The sequence below is a fragment of the Mustelus asterias genome, chromosome 17 (assembly GCF_964213995.1).
Source record: "Mustelus asterias chromosome 17, sMusAst1.hap1.1, whole genome shotgun sequence".
Classification (NCBI taxonomy): Eukaryota; Metazoa; Chordata; class Chondrichthyes; order Carcharhiniformes; family Triakidae; genus Mustelus; species Mustelus asterias.
The window spans coordinates 13261500-13273725 of record NC_135817.1 but is presented as its reverse complement, the minus strand read 5'-3'; the positions used below and the strand labels follow the sequence as shown (position 1 = coordinate 13273725).

General features: G+C 43.6%; 1 protein-coding gene across 1 annotated transcript in view; it reads right to left on the bottom strand.

The window, feature by feature from the left end:
- vwa8 (von Willebrand factor A domain containing 8) overlaps nucleotides 1-12226 on the bottom strand; it is a 375899-nt gene that overhangs the window by 216130 nt on the left and 147543 nt on the right. The window contains exons 17-19 of the mRNA XM_078232307.1: nucleotides 11007-11122; nucleotides 8260-8366; nucleotides 8064-8170 (exon numbers count right to left, since the gene is read on the bottom strand). Coding sequence (XP_078088433.1) covers nucleotides 8064-8170; nucleotides 8260-8366; nucleotides 11007-11122 — 330 coding nt within the window. The remainder of the gene's footprint in view (nucleotides 1-8063; nucleotides 8171-8259; nucleotides 8367-11006; nucleotides 11123-12226) is intronic.

Sequence of the window (12226 nt, the reverse complement as noted above, 5' to 3'; positions counted from 1 at the left end):
ATTGACATAATGATCTTGAACCACTACAGTCCTAGTGATGTAGGAGCACCCTGTATCCTAATTACTGGGAAAACTATTGGGACTACAAGTCCCCTGGACCTAATTACCGGTATTCTGAGGTCTTAAAGAAAGTGGCTGCAGTGATAGTGGATGCTTTGGTTGCATTCTTCCAAAATTCTTCCTGGATTCTGGAAGGGTCCCAGCAGCTTTCGAAATTGCATTTATAACATCTCTATTCAAGATGGATGGGAGACGGAAAGCTGGAAACTATAGGGTTGGTTAGCCTAACATTTGTCAGAAGGTAACAGCAGGACCTTTAGAACATCACAATCCAATCAGGCAGAGTCAACATGGTTTTGTGAAAAGGAAATCATTGTTGGCAAATTTATTAGAGTTATTTGAGAAAGCAAGAAGCGGGGAGAATAAAAAAGAACCAGTAGATCTGGTGCCTTTGGATTTCCATGCATTTGTTAAAGTGTCATATAAAAGGTTTCTACAGAAGTTCAGAGCTCATGGTGTTGGGGGTAACATGATATAGGATTGATTGGTCGAAAGTCAGAATAAATTGGTCATTTTTGGGCTGGTGAACTGTACCGAGTGCTGCAAGGATCAGTGCTGGGACCTCAACATTTACAATCTATTAATAACTTGGATTAATATGCAAATTAATAACTTGGATGAAAGGATCGAGTGTATGGTAGCTAAATTTGTTGACGACACAAAGGTAGGAAAGCACGAGGACACAAAGGGTCTGCAAAGAGATCGAGAAAGGTGGATTGAACAAAAATGTGGCAGATTGAACATAATATGGGCAAATGTGACCTTGTCCACTTTGACAGGAAGAACAGAAAAGCAGAAGATTATTGAAATAAAATAATTTAAATTATTTCAAGAGATTGCAGAATGCTGCAGTTCAGAGGGATGTATGAATCACAAAAAGCTAACATGAAGTACAGCAAGAAATTAGGAAGGCAAATGAAATGATGGTCTCTATTACATGGGAGTGGAATATAAAACTAGGGCAGTGTTGCTACAACTGTAGAGGGCCTTAGTGAGACCACATTTTGTTTCCATGCTTAAGGTGGAATATAATTGCATTAGAAGCAGTTCAGAGAAGGTTCACCAAACTGAGCCCTGAGTTGAAGAGGTTGTCTTATGAAGAAAGGTTGAACAAATTAGGCCTAAATCCATTGGAGTTTTAAACTGAGAGGTGATCTTACTGAAACACATATGGTTAATAGGAATCTGACAGGGTGGATGCTGGGAGGATCTTTTCCCTTCTGAAGGGGTCTAGAACAAGATGGCATGGCTGAAAATAAAACGTCTCCTATTTAAAATGGAGGTAAGGAGGAATTTTTCTCTCAGAATGTCATTAGTCTTGGGGATTCCCTTCCCCAGCAAGCAGTGGAGGCAAAAACTTGAATATGTTCATGACTGAGTTAGGTAGATTTTTGATTGATAGGTTGTCAAGGGTTATGAGTGGCAGACAGGAAAGTGGAGTTACACTCCACAATGGGGCGGCACGGTGGCACAGTGGTTAGCACTTCTGCATCACAGCACCAGGGTCTCGGGTTCGATTCACGGCTTGGGTCACCGTCTGTGTGGAATTTGCACATTCTCCTGTGTCTGTGTAGGTTTCCTCCGGGTGCTCTGGTTTCCTCCCAGAGTCCAAAGATGTGCGGGTTAGGTAGATTGGCCATGCTAAATTGCCCCTTATTGTCAGGGCGGTTAGCTCGGGTAAATACATGGGGTTATGGGGATCAAGCCTGGTTGGGATTGTGGTCGGTGCAGACTCGATGGGCCAAATGGCCTGCTTCTGCACTATAGGATTCGATAATTCTATGAATCAGGATGTGGAGATGCCGGCGTTGGACTGGGGTAAGCACAGTAAGAAGTCTCACAACACCAGGTTAAAGTCCAACAGGTTTATTTGGCAGCACAAGCTTTCGGAGTCTCGCTCCTTCTTCAGGTGAGTGAGGGCATAAACAGACACAGGGCATATACAGATACAAACTGAACTTACAAGATAATGGTTGGAATACGAGTCTTTACAGGTAATCAAGTCTTAAAAGCACAGACAATGTGAGTGGAGAGGGCCAAGCACAGGTTAAGGAGATGTGTATTGTCTTCAGCCAGGACAGTTAGTGAGATTTTGCAAGTCCAGGCAAGTCGTGGGGGTTACAGATAGTGTGACATGAACCCAAGATCCCAGTTGAGGCCGTCCTCATGTGTGCGGAACTTGGCTATCAGTTTCTGCTCAGCGACTCTGCGCTGTCGTGTGTCGTGAAGGCCGCCTTGGAGAACACTTACCCGAAGATCAGAGGCTGAATGCCCGTGACTGCTGAAGTGTTCCCCGACTGGAAGGGAACACTCCTGCCTGGTGATTGTCGAGCGGTGTCCATTCATCTGTTGTTGTAGCGTCTGCATGGTCTCCCCAATGTACCATGCCTCGGGACATCCTTTCTTGCAGCATATCAGGTAGACAATGTTGGCCGAGTCGCAAGACTATGTACCTGGTGGATGGTGTTCTCACGTGAGATTATGGCATCCGTGTTGAAGATCCAGCATGTCTTGGAGAGGTTGCTGTGGCAGGGTTGTGTGGTCGTGGTCACTGTTCTCCTGAAGGCTGGGTAATTTGCTGCGGACAACGGTCTGTTTGAGGTTGTGCGGTTGTTTGAAGGTAAGAAGTGGGGGTGTGGGGATGGCCATGGCGAGATGTTCATCTTCATCGATGACATGTTGAAGGCTCCGGAGAAGATGTCGTAGCTTCTCTGCTCTGGGAAAGTACTGGACGACGAAGGATACTCTGTCCGCCGTTTCCCATGTTTGTCTTCTGAGGAGGTCGGTGCGGTTTTTCGCTGTGGCGCGTTGGAACTGTCGATCGATGAGTCGAGTGCCATATCCTGTTCTTATGAGGGCGTCTTTCAGCGTCTGTCGGTGTCTCTCATCTGAGCAGATCCTGGAGGGCTTGTCCGTAGGGGATGGCTTCTTTAATGTGTTTAGGGTGGAAGCTAGAGCAGTGGAGCATCATGCGTTATCCGTGGGCTTGCGGTACAGTGAAGTGCTGAGGTGACCGTCCTTGATGGAGATGCGTGCGTCCAAGAATGCAACCGATTCTGGAGAGTAGTCCATGGTGAGTCTGATGATGGGATGGAACTTGTTGATGTCATCAAATAGTTGTTTCAATGATTGTTCACCATGGGTCCAAAGGAAGAAAATGTCATCGATGTATCTAGTGTATAGCGTCGGTTGAAGGTCCTGTGCGGTGAAGAGGTCTTGTTCGAACCTGTGCATAAAGATGTTAGCATATTGAGGTGCGAATTTGGTCCACTTGGCTGTTCCGTGTGCCTGGACGAAGAACTGGTTGTTGAAGGTGAAGACGTTGTGGTCCAGGATGAAGCGGAAGAATTGTAGAATTGCGTCTGGAGATTGGCAGTTGTCGGCATTGAGAACTGAGGCAGTTGCAGCAATGCCTTCGTCATGGGGGATGCTGGTGTAGAGTGCCAAGACATCCATTGTGACGAGGAGTGCTCCTGGTTCAACTGCTCCGTGTGTGCTGAGTTTCTGTAGGAAGTCCGTAGTGTCACGACAGAAGCTGGGGATTCTTTGTACAATGGGTTTCAGGATGTCCTCGATGTAACCGGAGAGGTTCTCACACAGGATCCCACTGCCTGATACGATGGGACGGCCAGGGGTGTTGGCCTTGTGTATCTTCGGGAGGCAGTAGAGATCTCCAACGTGGGGACTACGTGGGATGAGAGCACGGAGGGTGCTCTGAAGGTCCGGATCAAAGGTCTTGATCAGTCTGTTGAATTGACAGGTGTGTTCTTTGGTAGGATCTGCGGATAACTGTCTGTAGTGTTCCTCGTTGTTCAGTTGTCGATACACTTCTTTGCAGTAATCCGTTCTGTTCAGTATGACAGTGGCCCTCCTTTGTTTGCTGGTTTGATGACAATGTTGCAGTTGGTCTTGAGAGCACGGATGGCATTGCGTTGTGCTTGGGTGACGTTCGGGACTGTCTTGTGTCTCTCCACTCACATTGTCTGTACCTTTAAGACTTGATTACGTAAAGACTCGCATTCCAACCATTATCTTGTAAATTGAGTTTGTGCTATATATGCCCTGTTTGTGAACACAACTCCTCACTCACCTAATGAAGGGGCGAGACTCCGAAAGCTTGTGCTGCCAAATAAACTCGTTGGACTTTAACCTGGGGTTGTGAGACTTCTTTCTATGAATCAGATCAGCCATGATCTGTAGAATGGTGTAGCAGGCTCAATCAAGGGGCTGAATGGCCTAATCGTGCTCCTATTTCTTATAATTAACGTCTAATTTGATGTCTGCTTGAGATGGGAGAACCTGTGCATTTGCATGTGGAGCCCGAGGATCAATTTCCAAGGGCAGAGTGGGCAATGATATTCTATTCCCCATTCTCTCATTCTTCTTCACGTGGAGTGAATGGACTCCTGGGGAAGAAGAGAAGGAATTAGATGCTACACTGGGGTCATTCTGGTTTGATGAATCAAGCTGTGCCAAATAATCTTTCTCATCAATAAGTATCTGTGACCTTGTGAAATGTAAAAGAATTAGATCAGTAACAGTGAAGAGTTGGGGAATCACATGACTCAAGAGAGATGTGACATTGGTGGTAATTTAGGTGGCAATCCAGGCCAGAAGAACACATATTTAATGCCATTGGCAAGTGTCTCATGAACAGAGGGGCCATCTGGAATGACTGCCAGAGAATCTAGGTTAGTATTAATAAGGTCATATAATGCAGGGCATTCTAACTGTTTGTCAGTACTTGATCAATTGATTTTCTTAGCAAAACCTGTTCAGCGAAAATAAACCAGTTCAGGCAAATTAAATTTCAAGTGACTGAACTTATCCACACAATTCTTTGTGCTTTTGCTACTAAGGATTCCTCCTGACCAGCAAAATTTGCCAACAATAATTTGATACTCTAGTCATTTGCCCAAAAGCTCTGTAGCTGCTAACTGCCAGGTTTCTCCCACCAACTGTACATCCCAACTGTGCTGTCAAAACAATATCTCCCTCCTACTCCTCTTCCACCTGCAATAACCATATACCTGCTTTACCTGCTATAGTCATGCTGACTTGTAACAGCGGTTACTCTGTTAACAATATGAACATGATATGGAGATGCCGGATTTGGACTGGGATAAACACAGTAAGAAGTCTCACAACACCAGGTTCAAGTCCAACAGGTTTATTTGGTAGCACAAGCCACTAGCTTTCGGAGCGCTGCCCCTTCATCAAGTGAGTGGGAGTTCTGTTCACAATCAATCACAATCAAGTCTTAAAGGTACAGACATTGTCTGTACCTTTAAGACTTGATTACCTGTAAAGACTCGCATTTCAACCATTATTTTGTAAATTGAGTTTGTGTCTTTATATGCCCTGTTTGTGAACAGAACTCCCACTCACTTGATGAAGGGGCAGCGATCCGAAAGCTAGTGGCTTGTGCTACCAAATAAACCTGTTGGACTTTAACCTGGTGTTGTGAGACTTCTAACAATATGAACTCCAGAGGGGAGGGCAGAATGACTGCCTTTGACATCAAGGCAGCATGTGATCAAGTATGGCATCAAGGGGCCTCAGCAAAACAAGAGTCAATGGGAATCAGGGGGGAAACTCTTCACTGGTTGGAATCATACCTGGCACAAGGAAGATGGTTGTGGTGATTGGAGGTCAATCATCTCAACTTCAGGATATAACTGCAAGAGTTCTTCAGAGTAGTGTCCTAGGCCTAACTATCTTCAGCTACTTCATCAATGACCTTACTTCCATCATAAGGTCAGATGTTTGCTGATGATTCCACAATGTTCAGCACCATTCGTGACTCCTTGTAATCCAAATGCAACAAGACCTGGGCAATATCCAGGCTTGAGTTGACAGTTGCGCCACACAAGTGCCAGGCAATGTACTTCTCCAACAAGATAGAATCTAACCATTGTTCCTTGACATTCAATGGCACTATCATCGCTGAATCCCCCCTATCAACGTACTGGCCAGAAACATAGCTGGACTATCCATATAAATACTGTGGCTAAAACATCAGGTCAGAGGCCAGGAATCCTGCAGCGGGTAAGTCACTTCCTGACTCCCCAAAGTCTATCCACCATCTAGAAGACACAAGTCAAGAGTGTGATGGAATACTCTCCACTTGTCTGTGCAGCTTCAACAACACTCAAGAAGCTTGACACTATCCAGGACAAAGCAGCACTTGATTGGCACCCCATCCACAAACATTCACTCCCTCCACCATTGGTGTACAGTGACAGCAGTGTGTACCATCTATAAGATGCACTGTAAGAACTCACTAAGAATACTGAGGCAGCACCTTCCAATTCCATAACTACTACCATCTAGAATGACAGGTGCAACAGGCACATGGGAACACCACCACCACTTGGAAGCTCCCCTCCAAGTCCCTCACCATCCTGACTTGGAACTACATCTCCATTCCTTCACTGTCACTAGGTCAAAATCCTGGAACCCACTCCCGAACAGTACTGTGGATACACCTACACCACATGGACTGCAGCGGTTCAAGAGGGCAACTCACCACCACTTTTGGAAGGGCAATTAGGATTGGGCAATAAATGCTGGCCTAACCACCGGCATCCACATTCCGAGAATGAATAGTTGAAAAATATGACACATGCAACATTAGGCCACATTACAATGCAGTTGCACCTATGGTCTTCCCTCAAACTATAACGTTTTGTGGAATAAAAGGGGAAAATAGTTTTGTGCTGTTTTCAGCAGGAAACATTCAGAGTGCATAAAGTTGGAAATGAGTTTCCGAGTCAGCATGGGTTGAAATGATATGCACATTTGAAGTAATTTGAACACTGGATCAGCCTGAACTGCACTGACAATCTAATTTAGCACAAAAAGGAATTCTCATCCTGTAAAGCAATGGGTGTTAATTTTATTTGTTATGAGACTATCCATCTATAGAATAGGCTCCCTTTGATGATGGAAGCAATCATTGATACCTTCAAGTACAAAGTAGATAGATTTGTTTCCAGAAATAACATTTCAGGATGCACTGTATGAGTGACTGGAGACATGACGTGTGGTGTGTGTACTTGGGACGAACAGATAACTGTGCATCTATCAACCCAAAATTTTCTCCAGCACTGGAGTTTACCAAGCTTTATATTTGTGCCTTTTGCAGACAGAATCACAGAATGATTAATGCACAGGAGGCCATTTGGCTTGCTGTGTCAGTGCTGGCTCTCCGATGGAGTATTTCATTTAATGTTACTCCTCTGCCCCCTCCCTATAACCTGGCACACTCTTCTTTTACAGATCATAATCCAATTCCCTCTTGAATGCTTTGATTGAGCCTGCATCTACACCAGCTACATACATCCACACAGTAACAACTTGCATTCATATAGCACCGAGAAGGTAGTCAAACATTCCAGGTGCTATATGCATCAACGTAATAAAAAGAAAATCTAATGGGTGATAAAATTTATAACACTGATACCTAACTGTTAAAGAGTCATAAGACCTGAAATGGTTACCATACTTCCTTCTCTCCACAAATGTTGCTGAGTAATTCCAGCATTTTCCACAGAGAGACAATTTCCATTGTTGCTTTATCGTTGTTTGCAGGCTCCTGGGGAAAGTCCCTCATTCAAAGGAACTCAGTGTCTGATTGAGGGACCCAGCATTGGAAAGAGGGTTGGGGGCCCAATGAGAGTCAAACCCCTGCCCTTGCTGCTGAACGCCCACCCCCCCGCCCCCTACTCCATTCCATCATCATTCACCTCCAGCCTGGGATCCAACCTGATGATCCCAGGCATCAGGTGGGTGTCGTGCCCGCAGCAGATACTGTGGTCATTATCACATTGCTGTTTGTGGTGTTTGCCTTGCTCAGAGTTGGTTGCCATGTTTCATACATTCAAACAGTAACTACACTTCAAAAAATAGTGCCTTGTTGGAAAGCACTTTGGAACATGAAAGGTTCAAGTCCTTCTTTTGCCTTCATGATGGCAACTAGAAATCTGAAAATCAATAATTACCTGAGCGTTTTCATAAAAGAGAACATCTGGTACTTTCATCTTTTCATCTGGATTATACAACGGAACAGAAACCTTCCCAATTGTAAGGATCCCAGACTTGATTTCACCTGAAATTGCAGACATTTAACATTTGTGATATTCTACAAATCACAATTCAACAAGATTACAAAAAAGAACAGAGTGAACTTGAACTTACATCTGATGTTGGCCCCTTCCTGCTGCTCCACATCATCAGATGTTGCCTCAATTCCTGAATCTTTCAGATTCTTCTGCAAAGCTGATCGAACGAGGTTTGGCAAAAACCTGGAGAAACAAACACACGTTTATATTTGTTTTACCCTGACGCCTGCTGTGTCAGCCACACTACTTGTTATGAAATCATGTCACCTTCTTTTAAACAACTGTCTGTTGAGGAAACCTTATAAATTGGGACCCTGATGGGCAAGTAGTTGCGAGGTTAATACCTGACATGAAATTTTGTTTGAACCACACGAGAGATTTTACAATACTTTTATAAAGCTCAATTTAACAATTCAGAGCAAAGACATGAACTCCTGTCTGCAAACAATATGTATCTGGACATTACAGGCAGACTGCATACAACTCCCAATCCAAATGGATGAGGTGCATGACTTCTCAATAGCTGCAGGTATTTGTGAAATTGATCCAAATTTCTGTACGAGGTTCCAGATATAAAACACACAATATTTTTTCAGAGATCATACAGCACCAAAGGGAGGCATGCAACCGATTGTGTCAAGACTGGCACTTTGGAAGAGCTAGCCAATTAATTGCACTCCCCTGTTCTTGTCCCATTGCTCTGAAAGTTTCTCCTTACTAAGTAATTATCCAATACCCATTTGAAAATTATTACTGAATCTGCTTCCACCACTCTTTTAGGTTGTACAGACCAGATCATAAAAACTCACTGCATAAAATTATTAAGCCTCATTTTGTAGTTGTAATGATGGTGAAACTCAATATTCCACTGAAACTGACAGCAACTTTACGAGTCGGTCCATGTGCAGAATAATGTGGAAATCCCGAAGTTGCTGACAGTGATTCGACTCCTCCAGAGGAGCATTCCAGACCGTAATCCCAAAGAGATTGGTAATTTGATGAAAGCTTTCACTTTTATTGTGTCCATCTCATTGAATGCTCTGCCATCCATACCCTAACTTACACAACGCCCACTCACCCATCAGCCCTCTGCTCACTAACGTACATCAGCTCCTGCTCAGACAAAGCCTCAATTTTAAAATTTGTATTCTTTTTTCAAATCCCTCCATGGCCTATCTCTATACCTCCTCAAGCCCTAAAACCTCTGAGATATCGGTGTCATCTGATTCTGGCCTATCATTCACAATGTCCATCACTATGGCTGCACTTTCAGTTGGCTCGGCTTAAGGTCTGCAATTCTCTACCAAACTTCTAAAACTTTATCTCTTCTCCGAGCCACGCCTTAAAATTTATCTCTTTGACCTCTTTGAATTCAATGATCAGCCATAACTAAAATGAATGGCGGAGCAGGCTCGAAGGGTTGACTGGTCGACTCTTGCTTCTAGTATCTAAGACCAAGATTTGTGTCTCCTAACCTCTTATCCACTTATGTAACTCAGTGTCACATTTTGTTCAATAACTCTCCTGTGAAGCACCCTGGGGTGTTTCACCAATTTATAGGTGCTACAAAAATGCAATTGGCTTATCTTCAGCAGGAGATTAGTAGATTTTCAAGGGAAAATACATCAATGGCAAGTTTAAACTATTGTACAGTAGGAGGGTTCCACCAGTCTAATACTGAAAATCCCCTATGGTAATACCAGCCACAAAATAGAAATAATTTATACAGATTCTTGGATTGTCGGCGGCTCATGTTGTCACCTCATGTCTATGATAATTATATTCATATCTTTTACAGTGATGTGTTTGCAAGTTTGATATCGTGCCGGTTCTTTAGAATGTGGGTGAAACCATTTTTTCTTGAACTTTTATCCCTTCCTCTCTTAAAGGTGTAGAATCACGGTTCAACAATTCACCTAGGGGCCCTTCAGTCTCTTGCATTATTCACACATGTACCTAGATGGACAATACAACTGTAGTCACTTCAACTTCATATCAGGAAACACCTGCATGAGCACTTGCAGTCTTCTTTCCCCAATCTGACCCTGAAAGTGACTGTAAGGACTATCAGCACAACTCTGGCTACGATCATTTGGTTCACTGTGTACTTGGACTCGAAAGAAGGGCCTTCACAATCCCAGGGGTCAGTCTGATGAACTTCATTCAACACCTCCAAGGCAAATGTGTACCTCCTTAGGCAAGAAAACTATCAGGTTCAATGCCAACCGACCCTCACCTAATTAGCTATCAAGGAAACCCCTTCATGTTCTTCACTTCATTTTAGAAAAACGAGACCAACTTCATTAACCCTTCATCTTCCCCCCACCACCCCACCAAATCATCACGGTTTCCTGATTCTGCACCCAGAATGACAATATTTTACTTTAATCCTTAACTTAATTAAAATTCATACAGTAACTAGAAGAAATGCTTTTATCTAATTTGTAGGAATTAATTTTTAAACTAACATTACATTACTTTCAAAATGATAGTTTAATCATTAAAACTCTCAGTAGATTATTGCCTGTACCTCCTCGGCATTGTGCAGAGTGGGCAACACTGCATACTCAGATCCCACTCACACTCCGCCCATTTAAATTAATGGAAGAAAAATTTGACAGCCTCCATTGCAGCCTCTTGCATGCATCTCCCTCCCCCAGTTCAATATTTCTCCCTGTGTTTTGCCAGACCGTGCAAACAAAACTTCTCCCCATCATCGCTTAAGTGAAGCTGAATGTGGGAAACACTGAGAAGAGCTCGATAATGACCTCCAAAGTGTGTGAGCACTTGTTAACAAGGGCCAAGAACAAAATGCCACGCTACCTGGAGAGACAGGCTTTATTTACAGCTTGGTACAGGCTTTCCTCTGGATAGTGTGAGAATCGGTTGCAGATTCGGAGTAACTGCCGTGTGGAAAGTGATGAAGCCAGAGACTGTGCCTGAAAAAACAAAGAAAACAAATGATCCAGTGTTAGCAGCGATCTCTCTTATCAAAGCTTTCAGGATTACTTTAGAATTGAAGGCTGCAAAAATAATATTGAAGAAGAATTCTGAGATTACTCTGTAATGATACTCCTGTAAAATAGAGACTATAATTCAAACGAAAAGCACCTTGGAGTGCTCTCTGGACATAAACAAAGAGCGGGATTTTCCTCCACATCTGCGACGTGTTTTACTGGCAGCGAGATGTTATGGTGCCGGGAAATCCATGGCAGGGTGCACCATCAGCAGGACCATAAGATCCCACCAGCGTAAACGGTAGCAAGATTTCAGCCAAAGACTTGCATTTATATAGGCTGGAATTTTACCACCCTGCCAGACACGGGAATTGGAGTGGGTGAGGGGCGGACCATAGAAAGGTCCATTGACCTCGGGTGGGATTTTACAGTTTCGGGACAAGCTCACAATTTCTTTCATGGTCTCAAGATATCCCAAAGCTTTTTACAGCCAATTCTTTGATGCATAGTCACTGCTATAATGATGGAATATCAGCCAATTTGCACAGAGCAAGCTCCTACAAACCGCAATCAGATCCACTCATCTGTTTTTAGTTAGTCAAGTGATTAAAGACTGTTAAATACACGAGCAGGAACCCTGCTGCTATTTTTTGAAATAGTGCTGTGGGTCTTGAAAGCCATTTGAAAAGGTTTACAGGGTCTTAGCTAACATCTCATTGGAAAGAAAGCACCTCCGACAGTACTGCATTGAAGTTTTAGTTTAGACTTTTGTGTTCATGCCTCTGGAGTGGAACTCAAGCCCACCTTCTAACAAGAGTGACTGGCTGACTTGATAATTTGCGTTGTAAATATTAGATTTGTTTTATCCCTGTTCTGAAACACAATACTTTCTCATTTTCTAAGACTTCTTTCCATCCTGATCTTTTAATTTCTGTGATCAAATTCTTCTGGAAAGCAGTCCATCTGAAAAACGATCAACTTGCACCAGTGAGACAAAGAATTCCTTCAGGCAGGGATATTTTAGGAGATGGGAATGTAGGAGCTGAGGTAGGCCCTTTGGCCCCTTGAGCCTTGAGGATCATGGCT